Source organism: Poecilia formosa, unplaced genomic scaffold, assembly GCF_000485575.1.
Source record: "Poecilia formosa unplaced genomic scaffold, Poecilia_formosa-5.1.2 Scaffold905, whole genome shotgun sequence".
In the NCBI taxonomy this organism is placed as follows: domain Eukaryota; kingdom Metazoa; phylum Chordata; class Actinopteri; order Cyprinodontiformes; family Poeciliidae; genus Poecilia; species Poecilia formosa.
This window is the reverse complement of record NW_006800844.1, coordinates 14,406-29,698: the sequence shown is the minus strand read 5'-3', so window position 1 is coordinate 29,698 and position 15,293 is coordinate 14,406. Positions and strand designations below refer to the sequence as shown.

Sequence of the window (15,293 nt, the reverse complement as noted above, 5' to 3'; positions counted from 1 at the left end):
TGCTGCTGCTGCTGCTGCTGCTGCTGGGCCCGCTCAGGCTCAGAACCGCGCACTCAACATGGTCGGACTGGGTTCTGGAAGAGACAAAAATTGGGAGTCAGATTTGGACCCCTTCAGAACCAAGACCTGCAGCCGGTACCAGAACCTTTTCTAGCAGAAACAGTTCATAACCAAAGCTGTCACTTTAATCTGTCGGTACCGGGTCACAGAACCAGAACCTCCAGGAAGTCGAGCTTTATTTAAATAAAACTTTTAAAAATAAAACCTACGGGTCCAGAACCGGACCGGGTCATTCACCAGAACCTCTGTCTGGTTCTGTAGAGCTCAAAGAAGAGCAGCATCAGGTCCTTGTGGACCTGGATTTCCATGGTAACTCCGATAATATTGATTATCGGCCATTACTAATAGCAATAAGCGGCCTGGCTGTTGTCGGGCAGATTAATTTTTCCAGAGACCACGTGACCATAACTGTCACTTTATCGCCTTAATAGAAGGAAAAACGGAACATTTTATGGAAGCGATTTTGGATCAAAACTCTCTCTGGTTTCCTTATAGATAAATAAACTGAATGTTTTTTCTAGATCGATTACTATCTGGACTGTTAAACCTGCAATCTTCTGTCTGGAAAAATTGTTATTTTTATCATTTCCTAACGTTATCATCGTTCATGATCCCCAGGATCATACAAGTTTCCAGTTCTGGTTATTTAATGAACTGAGATCAGCGTTAATATTTCAAATCCATCACTCTGTGCTCGTCTGAGCGGGTCTGGATCATAGAAACACTCTGGAATCAGCGCAGGGTCCGAGTCCAGACCTGAGCAGCCGATCCAAGATTCTAAACCGTCAACCTCGATCTGACCCAGTATCAACAGGAATAACGACCAGAACCGACCAGTACCGTCCCAGTAACAGTCCAGAATCAAACAGTACCGGCCCTGAACCACTGGATTCTGATCCAGAACCTTAAGATTTTGTTCCAGAACCACTACCGGTCCACAACCTACAGAATCTGATCCAGAATCTCGGTCGCGAGACCCAGACTCAATCAGACACCAACTTCAGCTCCGGCTGTCAGCAGGACGGATTTAGCTCCTGATCCAGCCCAGTAACCAGAGGGTTCAGTCACCTTTGTTCGATCTAATCTACTGGTTAGCTCGGTTAAAGTAGTTGGTTCCGACAAACAGAACAAATAAGAATTCAACTGAACCATGCAGTGTCTGTGTCCATCCGCCAAGAAGCGGATTTATCAGGAAAAATCTCATTGCGGGCTGTTTTTCCCTTGAAATTCTGGTTAGCTCCGGAGCTAACCAGCTGTTCGGGGGGGACTAGTTAACCCATCCGCGGCTGTGACCCACATAACCATCCGCGGTGACCTACTTCGTTTTAAGCGGAATAGAACCGTGAATAAAAGCCACAGACCTGGCGGCTGAGAGCGGTTGATGACATGGCAGCTAATCCGACCTTTGGGGGCTAAAAAGCGGCGCTAGAGGCTCCGGTTCTCCCGGAGCGAAGCTGCAGCTAACCCCGCTGCTAACTGTCCATCATAGCGGCTCCTAGTGAGCCATGGAGAAGACTGACGTTCTCCTAGGAGGAAGGGTCGTCCAGCTGAAGCGCAGTGCGCAGGGTTCCACGTTAACCAGCCGCAGATCGGGATGTTTCCCTGCTTCAGCTACAGCTAGCTGGTTAGCAGCTAGGAGGAAGAGGAGGCGGAGCCGGTGTGGGAGGGGCGGCGCTTCTTCTGCGCTGTAAACAACAGGGGCGGGAGGGAAACGGGGGAGGCCATTTTTAACAACAAATGGACCTGTTTCTGGTTCTGTTCACCTCTGTACCGGTTCATTCCGAACTGCTTCGGTCTGGCAGCATTCTATAAGTTCTATAAGTCATAAGACGAATAAGTGACTCGAGGTTTGTCTGGGTTCTGTGGGTCAGAACCGGGTCATTTCATTTAATCAGTGATGTCAGTAAAGCGTTACAAAGTAACGCGTTTCTGACGTCGGACCACTTTTTTCAGTAACGACTAATCTAACGCATTGCTATTTCAAATCCAGTAGTCAGACTACAGTTACTTAAAATCAGTTGTTACTATTTTCTTTTGTAATTTAATGTTATTTCCTCTACGCGTCTTGGGGAGAGACCGCCGTTTCTATGCGACAGTGTCAGCAGCGACAGAAATGGAAACAATGGAGGGAGATGGGAGATGCGGATTTCGTTGCTTGAAAAACAGGAATTATTTTGAGTTTCTGTTGCCAAGTCCGATTATTATAAGCGGCTTTGGGCTTTTTTTGTTTCTAAATTAGCTTATAAATTTAATGACTCGCGGGTTGCGCTTTTTGGGGCTCGTTTTTGAATGTGAAGGTACTCATTTGGGCTTGGAAATAAGCAGAGACTCATAATAAATCCCAGAATTTGTCCGTCATCCAGGTCGTTTTAGTGACACTCTCCTGTCCATCATTTCCCGGATGATCGGTCCCGCTGTGTCTTTGTTCATGTGAAGTTAATATATTTGCTGTTGTAACAAGTTCAGAAAATGTGAATTTAAAAAAAAAAAAATTATGTTTGAAATTTCACCAAATCCTGATTAACACTGAAGAATTCTTTTTTTTTTTTTTTTTTGTTATATTTTAAGAATTGTATTTTATTTTTGGAAAACACTAGTACCTTTACTGTCACTTTAAGAGAGTGTCCTATGACATCAGTACTGCACTGCCCTCAGTTGGCGCTAGGCTGCCTGAGGGGAATTCCGACTCCTGTGAATGGAAGAGCTGCATGTTAAAGGGCATCTTTATTTCTATTTGTGCAGGGCTCTGCCAGCAACCTGCATTAAAGATCAACCAGCAGCTCCAGTGGTCTGAGTCCCTCCTTCAACTGAACACAACGCAGAACACATCAAGGTTAACCGACCGTATAAGACTAGGATATTAGTGAAGAACACTAGTATACACCGGTTACACTGTGAATGAGGTCGAGCTTCGCGTTGCGCTCCAGAAAACTGCAAACATTGAGACTAATGTGAACAGCGCAATAAAAGTGAAAACAGCCACGAATGGACGTGTCCTTAAAGTTGTGCAACTAAACGCAATTATAATTATTAATATTAAGATAAGTGTCACAAATATGTGCAGAAGGATATCCGAGTTGTGGAGCCGCAGGAGGAGCGCTATGCGCTGCGACAGCAAACGCAGGCCCGTAACGCAGAACCTGGAGGCTGGGGCAGGAGGGGGGCTTTAAAATCCTTCTTAGAGTTTTCCAGACAATAGTGGAACACACAAATTACAAATCTTTTTTGGACTGTTGTAACCATTAAACAATCTTCCCTTCAGTTCAACCTCATAAGTGGAAGTATATTATTGATATAAAACAGAGGTCTCATTCTCTCGGTCCGCGGGACGATGTCTGGTGGCCCCACCGTGATATGAAAGTATAAATTAGTGCGGCCCACAGGGTGAGCGGGCCTCTGAAGGGAGTCCCGCTCGCCGTTCCTCGTCATGGCTGACATTCGGTGCTAGGCTAAGCTACACTGACTTCATGCACACTACGCTTGTAACAACAGAGCGGCAGATGATGGACCAGTCCGGTACCAGGTTCCCTTCCCTGCAGTCGCCATTCCGGTTCTTTCTACCATTAATGTCATGATCAAATGCAGAGAAAGGAGACTGCTACCGGGCTGCGTCATCCACCGCCTGTTTGACAAGTAGAAGCGGTGATGACGTCACGCGTCGAGACGTTCTCCATACGTTGCTAGCTGGCTAAAGACTTCTATGAAACGTAGAACCGGAGCGACGCCAAGTGGAATAAACTTAGGGTGCGTTCACACTGCAGCCTGAAGTGACCCAATTCTGATTGTTTTTTGTTTTGTTTTTGAAGTAATGTGACCTGTGTCTGATCTTTTCATGACAGTCTGAACAGCACAGGTCGGATTCTTTAAGAATGTGACCCATATCCGATCCGTATCCGAATCAGATGCGACCTAATGTCCAGGCCGCATTCATCCGAACTGAACGTCACTGATACTCAGCAAATTCTGCGTCCTGACACGCGCAAGTGGAAAGAAAAACAACTATGACGGACTATAATGAGGATTAAGTTGTTAATATGCTGCTCCTTTCGGACAACAACTTCAAATATGTAAGCTAAGCTCCACCGTTAGCCTCCATGTTTACTTCCGCAAACACTGAGCACTTCTTTTCATGGCGGTTGGCAGAACACTGAGAACGCTGACGCTATGGCGCCCTCTACTGCGCATGCGGGACACTTTCAGGTCGTTTGCTCGTTCAGACTGCAGAACACATATAGGTCACATATGTGTGACAGTGTGAACGGCCCGGCGAAAGAAAATCTGATTTGACAAAAAATCGGAATTCAGGCTGCAGTGTGAACGCACCCTAACTCTTGTCACACCCAGACTCTGCCTCCAGCGGCCCCTGGATAAATTGAGTTTGAGACCCCCGATATAAAATAACTTGCAATTATGTTTTGGCAAAGATCAAAGTAATTTTCACAGGTGGCAGAGTGTTGTCAGCAGCTGCTGAAAGTAACTAAAAAGTTACTTTTAATGTAACTTAGTTACTTTCCAAATCAAGTAGTCAGTAATCTAAGTTATTTTTTCAAGGACTAATCAGTAATCCGATTAAAGTGACCTTTTCAAAAATAACTATGCCATCACTGCTCCTAATCCCTCAGTATTTTCCTTTAACACATGTAAACAAACCTTTATTGGCAAAAAGTAATAAAACCTCACAAATAATGATATTCTTCATGGAAGCGTTTAACTGCCAGAGCTGATAAATTAATTCAGTAAAAATTATAACCCAGAGTTTTAATCTCATTTGAACAAAATCTGAGAGTAAGGAGATTTCTTCTTATTACAGGTTTATTGTGTCAACTAAAAGTTTTATATCTCATAATAACTAGATTGATATTTAATTACAGGAAGTTTTAGGTTTCGTTATGAGATTTGTAAATCGACATGAGATTTTTAACTCAATAACTAGTTTTATATTTTCTCATGAGTTTTATTGCCAAATATAAAACTATTTATCTTTACATGTTAGTTTTAGATTAAATAGGCTAAATCTAAAATTCAGGTAAAAAACAAGATTCTTTTTGGTCTCAAAGAGTTTTATAATCTCATTAAAATTAAAATATTTTACTGATTTAAAGGAGAACAGCAGCAGCTCCTGCAGTTAGAGGCTTCCATAAAACTAAACTGGATGCTGTTTCTGATCATTTGCTATTCTGGTTCTGATCCAGCCGCCTGCAGAGGTCCAGTCCAATCACGCAGCGGGTTAAATAGATGACGTGAATCCAGCTGGTTCTGTCCGTTCAGCTCGGAGCCACAGCGTTGCACCGACTGCAGGTTAATCCAGTGATAATAATCAGTTACAATCAATCAATGGATCAATGAACACGACCACAGAAGAAGAATCACCAAAGAACATGGCAGAAAGTCACTGAAGGTCAAAGATCGCCTCGCGTCCCACTTCTGGAGAATTTACACCAAACCAGAGGTTCGAGGCCCGGCCCGGCAGAACCTCGCTCCTGAGCGTCTCCTGCTCCAACAAAGGCAAACTGGGAGTTCTGAGTAGAAGTCCGGTCCATTTCATCAGAACCAAACACTGACAGATGGAGCATAAATGGGTTAAAACAGCAGAACCAGCAGAGGTTCTGGAGATGGCAGCTGACTGGTTACCATGGAGATGAGAATAAAAATACACTTCCATAGCCAACAGAGGTTCTGCACCTGGACCAGGTTCTGATCCGGGTTCAGTCTGTGAGTCTCAGAGGCGGGTGAGAAGCAGAAAGGTTCTACTGGTCCAGGCCCGGAAAAACCTGGAAAGGAAAAACAGGAAGCTGTCAGGAACACGGAGCCATGTTGGATCCTGATGGTGGTTCTGATGGGACAGAATCAATCAATCAATCAATCAAATGTTATCTGTACAGCTCATGTCAGCAGCAGGCATTTCAAAGAGCTTTACATCATAAACACAGAAACAAAGTCATGCAGCAGAGAATCAACAATAAAACGAGACATTAAGTCGATAAATTGATCTCGATTCAAATAAAACTAACCAGGAGGGTTTCAGTCTGGATTTAAAGGAAGTCAGTGTTTCTGCTGTTTCTCAGTTTTCTGTTAGTTTGTTCCAGATTTGTGGTGCATAGAAGCTGAATGCTGCTTCTACTCGTTTGGTTCTGGTTCTGGATGCAGAGCAGAACCAGAACCAGAAGCTGTGGGTGTTGTGGGTTGTTTCTACAGCAGCAGATCTTTAATGTGTTGTGGTGCTAAACCGTCCAGTGATTTATAAACTAACAGGATTTTACAGTCTGTTCTCTGAGCTACAGCTGTAGGACTGTAGATCTGGTCTTATGTCTCCATCTTCCTGGTTCTAGTCAGAACAGCAGCAGCAGCTTCTGGATCAGCTGCAGCTGGAGGATTGATTTGTTGGTCAGACCTGTGAAGATGCTGCTGCAGGAATCAATGAGACTGAAGATAAACGCCTGGATGAGTTTCTCTGATCTGTAACTCTAGATCTGTAACTCTGGATCTATCTGGATCTATAACTAACTATAACCAGATTGGAAGGAGTCAAAGCGGTTGGTTATCGTTAGGAAGCTGTTTAACTGTTGAAGCTTTTTCAATAACTTTGCTGATGAATGGGAGTTTGGAGAACCAGAACCCAAATGGTTCCTCTGGAGGTTCAGGGATGTGAATACTTTGTCCTGCATAGTTGGACTGAGCGTCTGCAACTCACCTGGAATCAATGTCTCTGAAACCAACACAAGAGAACCAGAAGGTTGACCTGACCCCCAAAACCTCATGACCCCTCATGACCTCACCTGGCAGCACTGCTGGGCCTGCCCCCCTCCGGCCGTGCTAACTGTGGGGCGGGGGGCCGATGCTGGAACAGTCGGTGACCAGCAGCCCCACCGGCAGCGGGCTGGCCACGGTGACGGTGGCGCTGGTGGTGCCGACGGGCTCAGCGCTGGTCTGGTTGGGGGCCGGGTCGCCCTGTTGGGCGTGGGTGCCCATGTGACCCTGGAGCTGGGTGGCCGTCTTACACTGGACCCCGCAGAGCTGGCAGAGCAGCACGCCGCCGGCGCCGGCCCCGCCAAAGGCCCCCCGCGCCCCGCCGCTCTCCTTCCACTCCTGGCCGTGGTGCTTCTGAGCGTGGACCCGCAGGTAGGTGAGGGTGGTGAAACCTGCAACAAAACCAGATCTTCAGAACTCTGCACAGCTTTCAACAAATCCAGAAAAGATGAGGATCTGGAGCTGTCCCGAAGCCAGAACCAGGCAGAAAAGGTCAAGGTGGGTCTACTTTCCGCAGCGGACTGATACACGCCTGGTTACCGAGGGATGCATGCATGAGCGTGCACGTGAAGCTGCATCTTACTGCGGTTGCAGAGGTGGCAGGAGTGGTGCTGCGACTGGTTGTGGACCCTCATGTGATCAGTGATGTACGCCGCCGACAGCAGCTTCCCGCAGATGTGACATGGCACCTTCTCCTCGTGGCGGATCAGGTGCGCACGGAGGCGGTCCCGCGTGGCAAACGCTGACGTACACGTCTGCAGAAAACACATTAGAGATGGTGGCTGGTACCGTTTGTCATGACGGTACCGGTTGTCAGGTTAGTCGGGTTCTAGACCACCTCAGCGGAACCCTTGGAAGACCTACCGTGCATTTGAAGGGCCTCTCGGTGGAGTGGACCTGTCGGACGTGGCTGTTGAGGTGATCCGGTCTGCAACAGACAGATAGACAGGGAAGTGATTAACGGTAGGATGGTTGCGGGTTGGGTTCTGGGTTCTGGAGAGGCGGTCCTACCTGGAGAAGGCCTTGGAGCAGTGCGGACAGATGTAGGGCTTCTCCACACCGCCCTGGTGCGAGCGGACGTGGTAGCTCATGCGGTCCTTCCTCTTGAAGCGCTGCTGGCAGACGGGGCAGGAGTACGGCTTCTCGTCCGAGTGGGACAGCCGGTGCCGGTTCAGGTGGTACACGTCCCGGAAGGCCTTCCCGCACGCCTCACAGGCATGGTTCTTCCTCACCTGATTGGGGTTCGGAACCGGGCTGGGACTGGGATTCTGTGCGGACGGAACAAAGGAAGCCCATGTCATAAGGAAGTTCAGAACCGGCATTCAGACCTTCGGAACCAGCTGACCCACCTGCTCCATGGAGCCCACCACAACAATGGCTGCCTGGATGGGCTGAGGGGGAGCGGCCATGGTGACGGTTGCTGGGGCGATGGAGACGGAGAGCGGCTGGGCGTCCTGGCCGGCGAGCGGGGCGAGGGCGTCCGGGGCGCCGGCCGGGGGCAGCGGCTGGGCCGGCAGCGTGAGCTGGAGCAGGGACAGAGGGATGGTGGTCTTCTCCAGCCGGCCCGCCTTGGCGCCGTCCTCCTTGTCCCGCGCTGCGCGGTCCTTCATCTTGACGCCCGTGTGGACGGACTGGTGGCGTCGCAGGTTGTAGCTGTTCTTGAACTCCTTGTTGCAGGTGGAGCAGATGTGGGCCGGCCTGGTCGGCTTGGGCAGCGGCTTGACTGACAGGCGTGACGGTGAGACAGACATGGGTCAGGTTCTGAGCTCCAGAACCTGACCCGCAGGAAGGTCCGGTCCAGATTCTGTTTCTGCTCACCTGGCAGCGGCTCCTCGCTCAGGGCGGCCGTGTCAACGGTGGACGGGGCCGTCACGATGTGTTCTGCCGGGGGACTCTGGGCCGACCCGGTCAGGTCCGGCAGCATGTCGGCCTGAAGCGGCGTCTCGGGTTGGGTCTGGGTTGGCTGCAAGAACATCTGGATTAATCTGCAGCTCTGTTTCCCAGAATCCTCTGCATCAGATTAACCAATCAGGTTGCTCCAGAGGTCACATGATCTACTCAGATGGAGTCAGACTCTTATTTTGAAAAGTAGGCGTTTAGTCTCAAAGTTAGCCCCGCCCCCCAGTAGCCCTTTAGTAATAACTGGTTGCTATGGTGATTCTCTCCTTTTCAATCAGTTATTCCTGACTCGGCAGCATCAGAACATCCTGCTGGGTTTCCATGGTTCTGGTTCTGCTGTGTGTTCAACAGAACCTCCAGGTCCAGTTTCTCCAGAATCAGAGGTGTCTTCCTCCTCTCTGATTGGACAGAAACCAGGAAGTCCTCCAGCAGTCATAAAGACTTGCGACTGGATAGACAATCTGTCTAAACCCAGAAGGTTCTGGATGTTCTACCCGGTCAGAACCATCACAACTCTGAGCTGAATGTTCTAGGGAAACATCCTCAAAGTGAAACTGGGATTCTGTAAAAATAGACCAGAACTGGGTCGGGGAAAGTCCAACTTGCCGTCACCCTGTTAGACTCTGGATGATGGTTCTGATGGACTGGACAGCTGAGCTATGGTGGTCCGAACAGGACCCGGTTCATCACAGGACCTGGTGGACCTCTGAAGCTCACCTGCAGATCCCCCCTGACCCCTCTGTGGCCCCTGACCCCCTGCACCCGGATCAACACCTACCTGGAAGAGGAAGTTGCTCCAGGAAGTGTCCATGCTGAGGGCCGCAGAGAGGGGAGGGAGGAGGAGGGCCCGGAACCCAGGGAGAAATGTTCTGGTACCGCTTATGGGGCCTGGTGGCTCCTGCTCACTGACAGCTCAGAGAGTCCAGCAGGGCTCGGTTCTGCGGTGCGCTAAGGCCCAGTGATGGTTGGTGCATTTTAATACAAACAGCTGCAGCCTGGAGGCACCGGGCAGTTGGACCGGCTCGGTTCTGTTCTGCAGACCTTTTCGGGTTAGTTTTATTCGGATCTTCCAGGTAGGCCTCCGCTGCAGGAGCCAAGCCTCGGTGTTTCCTGCTGCGCCTCCCCCGCTCAGCGGCGCCCCGGCCCGGCTCGGTCCGTGGCTCCGCCTCGGCGTCTGGAGGAGGTGTTTCTGTTTTTTTCTCGCTCCCTCCTCCCTCCTCTTTGATCTCCTCTTCTCCCCCCTCTGTCGGCGCTTTAAAGGGAAAGGGTTGGGCTCGTGCTCCCTCCGCGCGGACCCCGTCTCATGCCGTGGCTCTCCTTCGACAGAAAGCCCCAGCCGCTAATCCGTCCTCAGCGCCGGACAGAACCTCTCCGCAGCGGTCGGTCAGGAACAGAGACGGACCGGCCGGTCCGGACGGGCTGGCCGAACTCCGGGCTGCAATGGAGTCCGGTTCGAGGCTTTATCCCTCGAGCATCTTAAAGGTAACGATTCGCGCAGGTGCAACAGCTGGACGGAGCGTGACGTGGGCGCCTGGTCGCGCGGCTCGCCGAACTCCATACAGGAAAAACCCAATTCTAGGTTCTGGTTCTGTTTGGGCCAGAGAGCGTTCAGCAGGTCCGTCCGGAACCAGCCCGATTCTTTTACTGAGCAGCTTTTTGATCTATGTTCTTGTAGTTTCAGGTTTTCAGGAAAACTACAAATAAAAAAATAAAATTAGAAATATAAACCACTTCCTGTTTTCCTCCGAGCGCGAGACAAATATAGCCGGTTCCGCTCAGCATGGGCGACCCGGTTCCGGTGACCCGTAATCCTTGGCGGGCGGTTCGGAGGGTCCAGAGGCTGAGTGGTGATGAGCTGCTGATGACCGAACCGGGTCCTGGCTGGTTCTGGAGGGCTGGTGGGTCCAGAACCGGTCTTGGTTCTGATCAGGTGGACCTCTCCATGGCAACGCTCTGGCAGCATCCGGTTGCTTGGCGACGCAGCATCCAGCGGTCTGTTTTGGACCGGTTCTGTTGGGAGGTGCTGATTCTTGTAGTCAGACTGGATCAGAACCACCTGGACCTTCTGTTTGGACCTTCAGAACCGCTGTACTTAACCAAGACCTGCTGCGTTCTGGTTCTGATCCAGTAGAATCTTCGAGGAACGGGGTCGAGAGTTCTGCTGGTTCTGGTCCAGCTGAGCGGTTCCACTTCCAGGACCATTTCATGTTGAGATTCTAAATATTTTATTTAGAGGAAAATGATGTTGGAACGGTTCTGGTTCTGGTAAATGTATGTTCTGTTTCACTGAAACCAGAACCAGGAATCATACAAAGTTCTGAATAATGAATAGAACCGGGTCAAAACCAGCTGCAGCAAAACTTTATTCTCATTTCACATCAAATAATAAAAACTAAAGAAGCAGATTCCCAGAATTCCTATGAAAACACAAAGTGCATCAAAGACAACATGACCCGGTCCAATAGAACCCAGAACCCACCTCCAGAACCTCTGGAGCTTCCAGAACCTCTGGAGCTTCCAGAACCTCTTTCTGGAGAAACGGCGAGTTTCCAGATTTTATTGGAAATTCTCAATAATAATAATAATAATAATAAATTACATCATAATAAAAGCTCCAGAACCCGGCCCGGTTCTACGCGTCCGGAACCGGCCCGGTTCCTGGACACCAAATACTGAACATTTCATCACAACATCAAAGGAATCGGAGCGGTAAGCCGACCAGAACCAGAACGGAGCCCAGTTTGACCCAGATGAGTTCTGGAGGAATGAAGTTCTGACGGGTTCTGTTGATTCTGCTGAAGTTCTGTGGGCCCAAAGCCCGGCGGTTCAGGACTCTGCAGAACCTTCAGAACAAGTCGGGCCCGGGTAACAGGTCCACCAGAACCAGAGAACCCAGTCTGGATGTGCTGGTTCTGCCTGAGCTGGACACCCGACCCGGATCACATGATGAGAGCCGGACCGGAACCGGATCAGAACCGGACCAGTCCAGTATTATGGGATGTTTTCTCTCTAATCTGTAATATTTGGTTGCTAAGCAACCAAGAAAGCTGGAATATTTGTGATTTTGTGAAATTTGGTCATGAATGAGGCGTTTCAATCGGGCTGGACCAGAACCGGTACCGAGTCCGTCGGGCCGCTCAGAGCCTCTTGGCGCGCTCCGCGGCGTCCAGGGCGGCCATGTTCTGGGAGGCGGTGACCAGGTGGAGAACGCTGATGGCCGCCTTCAGGAGGGAGACGGCGCCGCAGAGAGCGAGGAGGGGGTGGAGCCAACCTGCAGAGAGGGGGGCCAGGGGGGGATTAAATTGGGTCGGTCCGGTTCTGAGTCTGACCCAGAACCCCTGCAGCAGGAAGTGGGTCGCTTTAATTTGAGCTCCAAACGAAGAAAATGTTCTGAGATTATGGAGGGATTACAGAACCCAGATTAATAATCAGATTAATAATCCAGACACATAGGGACACTTGGAGGTGGTGGTGTCATGCTGCGGGCCTACCTGCCGGGTTCTGGATATGATGCAGGATGTAGAGCAGGCAGAAGAAGAGTTCGTTCCCAGCGCACATCACGAACAGAACTGGCTGAAACAGAACCAGAACCGGCTGAAACAGACTGTAACCATGACTCATGAGAGCCGCAGCGGCCCGGTCCGGTCCGGTTCTGACCTTGGAGGTGTAGTAGAGCCGGAGGATCGGGTTCCCAGAGAGGTCGATGGTTTTGTGGCTTCCTGAGCCTTTCACCGTGGAGCTGAGGAGGAAGGAGACTGCAGTCAACAGAACCAGAACCAGGTCGGTTCCGGTCCAGTCCGGCCCAGCGGCAGCAGACTCACCTGTGCAGGTGCAGCCAGTGGCTGGCGATGTCCAGGCTCATGCTGAGCTGGAACAGGAAGGCGTAGGAGGGGTAGAGCAGCGCGAGGTTGACCAGCAGACACATGGTGGCGCAGCGATCCGTCAGCATGTCCATCATGGCGCCAAACTTGGTGGCTGGAAGCAAACCACCCAGAGGTCAGAGGTCACCGAGGGAACGCCCGGGTTCCTGGAGGCGGTGCGTACCCTGGTCCAGTGCCCGTGCGGCGTGGCCGTCGAAGGCGTCCAGCAGCGCGCTCAGCAGATAGCAGAAGACGGCCGGCCACGGACTGCTGGGCATCAGGTAGAAGGACAGCAGCGCCAGAACCACACGGGCGTAACCTGCAGACAGCTTAGGATGCCTCAAACAGAACCAGAACCTCTCTGACCTGCTGCTGCACCACAACATCTGGACTGGTTCTGATCAGACAAAGTCTGAAGCCTTAACTAGGTTCATTTACAGCTGTCATAACTGCTGCAAGCCACACTTTTCAGTTTTTTATTAACAAAAGAAATGTTCAGATCCATAAGTCATGTTCCTTCCTCTATGGTTCTGATCCACTTAGCTTCTTTCACATCAAACTCAATGGAAGAATAAAGACGGTTAGAATGGAGAACATCAGAACCAGCATGGATTTGGGTCAGGTGGTACAGAACCACCAACATGCCCTTACACTGGAACGGAGCGTGTTGCCCAGATTGTTATTGATCCGAGTAAGCAGATCAATAACAAGCAGATCAATAACAAGCAGATCAATAACAAGCAGATCAATAACAAGCAGATCAATAACAACTTATTAAAACTCAGATTTCGTCACAGTTTAAAGCCACTTCCGGGACTTCATATTTAAAACATAAGATCTACAAATGTTATTTCAACCAACTAAAAACAGAATAAAAATAAGTCCGATTATTTTTAGGGACTCTTTTGGTTTTTAAGCTTCAATTCCAAAAGTCACAGCAACAGAACCGGGTCAGAACCACAGAGTCTATAAATTTGTCATTTTTTTCAATTGAGTCTGGTCTGAGCGGCGCCGCCATAATGGATAATGCTAAGCTAAATTGATGGAGGAAAAAACTCACCGATTAAATTCGGAACAAAGAGGAAAATATTTTCCTGGGTCATCGTGGAGTTCGGTCCCGGATCTTGATCCGAACCTGTCGCGTGTCTGGGTCGGTTCCGCGGTGAGACCTCTGCTGCTGAGTTCGGTTCGGCTAGAAGGACGGAAGCTGGTACATCCGGTGCGTGCTTTCAGAATAAAGGTCCTGTAGCCGCCATCATCTGACTCATCTGCTGTATGTACTCTGCGTTGTGTGTAATGGGTAAAAAGAACCAGCAGACGAGGACCCGGGGTGTTTTGCAGCAGTAGGGCAGGTTCATTCTGTTCAAAACAAGAATAATTTCAGCACACCAGTTCTTGGGCTCTGGCTTTCCCACACACACCTCTCCACAGCGCAGCTCGGTGCGAACTGAGGGCAGCGGGACACGAACACCTCCACCAAAATAAAGTACAATTCAGAAACTAAGAAAAACAAATATACATATACAGTGAGGATGGATTTGGGGTGAAATGTAAACATTTTTACACACTTGCTACAGTCGCTCCGTGGGCGGTTCTGATCCAGGGACGGATTCACCTTAGGAAATCGAACCTTGAGTTTGCTGAAGACTTTAATCCAGGGGCGTGTTCCGGTTCGGTCCCTGGTGGCGGGAACTTCCCTCCTCAGCAGGTCAAAGTTCAGCAGATTCTGCAGTCATTTGATCCAAACCAAGCAGGATCCGGAGGACCGACTGTACATACCAGCGCTTTAAAGTCAAACTTTCATTTTCTGAGGATTAAAATCAAATTAAAAAATGTTTTATTTTGAGCACTGCGTTCTGCTTTGCTTTCATAATATATATTGTGTTCATAATATCAGGAGGAAAGTTGATTCTATAGAAGACTGTGTGCGTCTAGCATGCGCTAATTTCAGATTTCTCATCAACTGAATCTTCCTCGGTCAGACGGAATAGGCCAACTCCACCGATGCAGCTTAGAAGGTTTATTGATGGAATAATAGCAGAGAGCATGGGAGATGATGGTACAGGAGATAGGAGATGGGAACGATGTGGTTATATTTGGTTTTGTGTGTGTGTGTGTGTGTGTGTGTGTGTGTGTGTGTGTGTGTGTGTGTGTGTGGTTATCTGAAACAGAAGAAACAATAAAGGTGCATATTAATAGCCATGCGGGCAAAGCGGCTACACATAGATACAGGATGAAAATGACCTGTAGTATCACAGAAATCCACTGGAGGGCACCATAACACCACACATGAATTATCGGTCAAATGCAATAAAAATACAAATGACATTTTCACCAATTTCACCTCCTGGGCTAATAACTGACATAAACCCAAATATCGGGCGGAAAAATGTATACTTACATAATGAAAACGCACACAGGTCTCATACACACGGGATTAAGGAAGGACCGATAGTGGATGCTATCCGTGGATGGATTTTTATGCCACCGAGCCACACAGAAGCACAGAAAATAACTTTCTCATCTACGTGAAATTCGAACTACAAAAACGAACAGATGCATCATGGGTAATGTAGTACTAAACGAAGGGACGGACTTTTAACAGATTCATTTTCACAAGCTTGATGCAGAAAAGATGGCCGCCATAGTTTTGGTTCTAAAAATGTTAAGGTCAGAGGTCAGACCAGGTCATGATAATAACTAGAGCACAAACCGTTGATTATGTAT

General features: G+C 49.2%; 2 protein-coding genes across 2 annotated transcripts; both read right to left on the bottom strand.

The window, feature by feature from the left end:
• Positions 1 to 4,684: 4,684 nt before the first annotated feature.
• Positions 4,685 to 10,956, bottom strand: maza (MYC-associated zinc finger protein a (purine-binding transcription factor)). Its single transcript, XM_016667103.1, has 8 exons — positions 9,485 to 10,956; positions 8,626 to 8,770; positions 8,157 to 8,530; positions 7,819 to 8,075; positions 7,672 to 7,735; positions 7,391 to 7,562; positions 6,837 to 7,199; positions 4,685 to 5,893 (listed from the first exon to the last, which is right to left on the bottom strand). The coding sequence occupies exons 1-7, from the start codon at positions 9,515 to 9,517 to the stop codon at positions 6,874 to 6,876; spliced, it is 1,371 nt and encodes a 456-aa protein (XP_016522589.1). The 5' UTR covers positions 9,518 to 10,956; the 3' UTR covers positions 4,685 to 5,893; positions 6,837 to 6,873.
• Positions 10,957 to 11,045: 89 nt separating this feature from the next.
• On the bottom strand, positions 11,046 to 13,953 carry cdipt (CDP-diacylglycerol--inositol 3-phosphatidyltransferase (phosphatidylinositol synthase)). Its single transcript, XM_016667108.1, has 6 exons — positions 13,627 to 13,953; positions 12,751 to 12,885; positions 12,528 to 12,681; positions 12,364 to 12,445; positions 12,198 to 12,279; positions 11,046 to 11,977 (listed from the first exon to the last, which is right to left on the bottom strand). Exons 1-6 carry the CDS (start codon positions 13,667 to 13,669, stop codon positions 11,844 to 11,846), a joined length of 630 nt encoding a protein of 209 aa, XP_016522594.1. The 5' UTR covers positions 13,670 to 13,953; the 3' UTR covers positions 11,046 to 11,843.
• Positions 13,954 to 15,293: the final 1,340 nt, after the last annotated feature.

Excerpts from the sequence above, each read along its gene's own strand:
- maza (XM_016667103.1), bottom strand. The coding sequence starts at position 9,517 with ATGGACACTTCCTGGAGCAACTTCCTCTTCCAG. Across the intron at positions 8,771-9,484 it reads GGAGCAACTTCCTCTTCCAG|CCAACCCAGACCCAACCCGA; the intron begins GTAGGTGTTGAT and ends ATGTTCTTGCAG. Across the intron at positions 8,531-8,625 it reads GAGCGAGGAGCCGCTGCCAG|TCAAGCCGCTGCCCAAGCCG; the intron begins GTGAGCAGAAAC and ends CACGCCTGTCAG.
- cdipt (XM_016667108.1), bottom strand. The coding sequence starts at position 13,669 with ATGACCCAGGAAAATATTTTCCTCTTTGTTCCGAATTTAATCG. Across the intron at positions 12,446-12,527 it reads CACTGGCTGCACCTGCACAG|CTCCACGGTGAAAGGCTCAG; the intron begins GTGAGTCTGCTG and ends CTTCCTCCTCAG. Across the intron at positions 12,280-12,363 it reads GGCTCTACTACACCTCCAAG|CCAGTTCTGTTCGTGATGTG; the intron begins GTCAGAACCGGA and ends GTTCTGTTTCAG.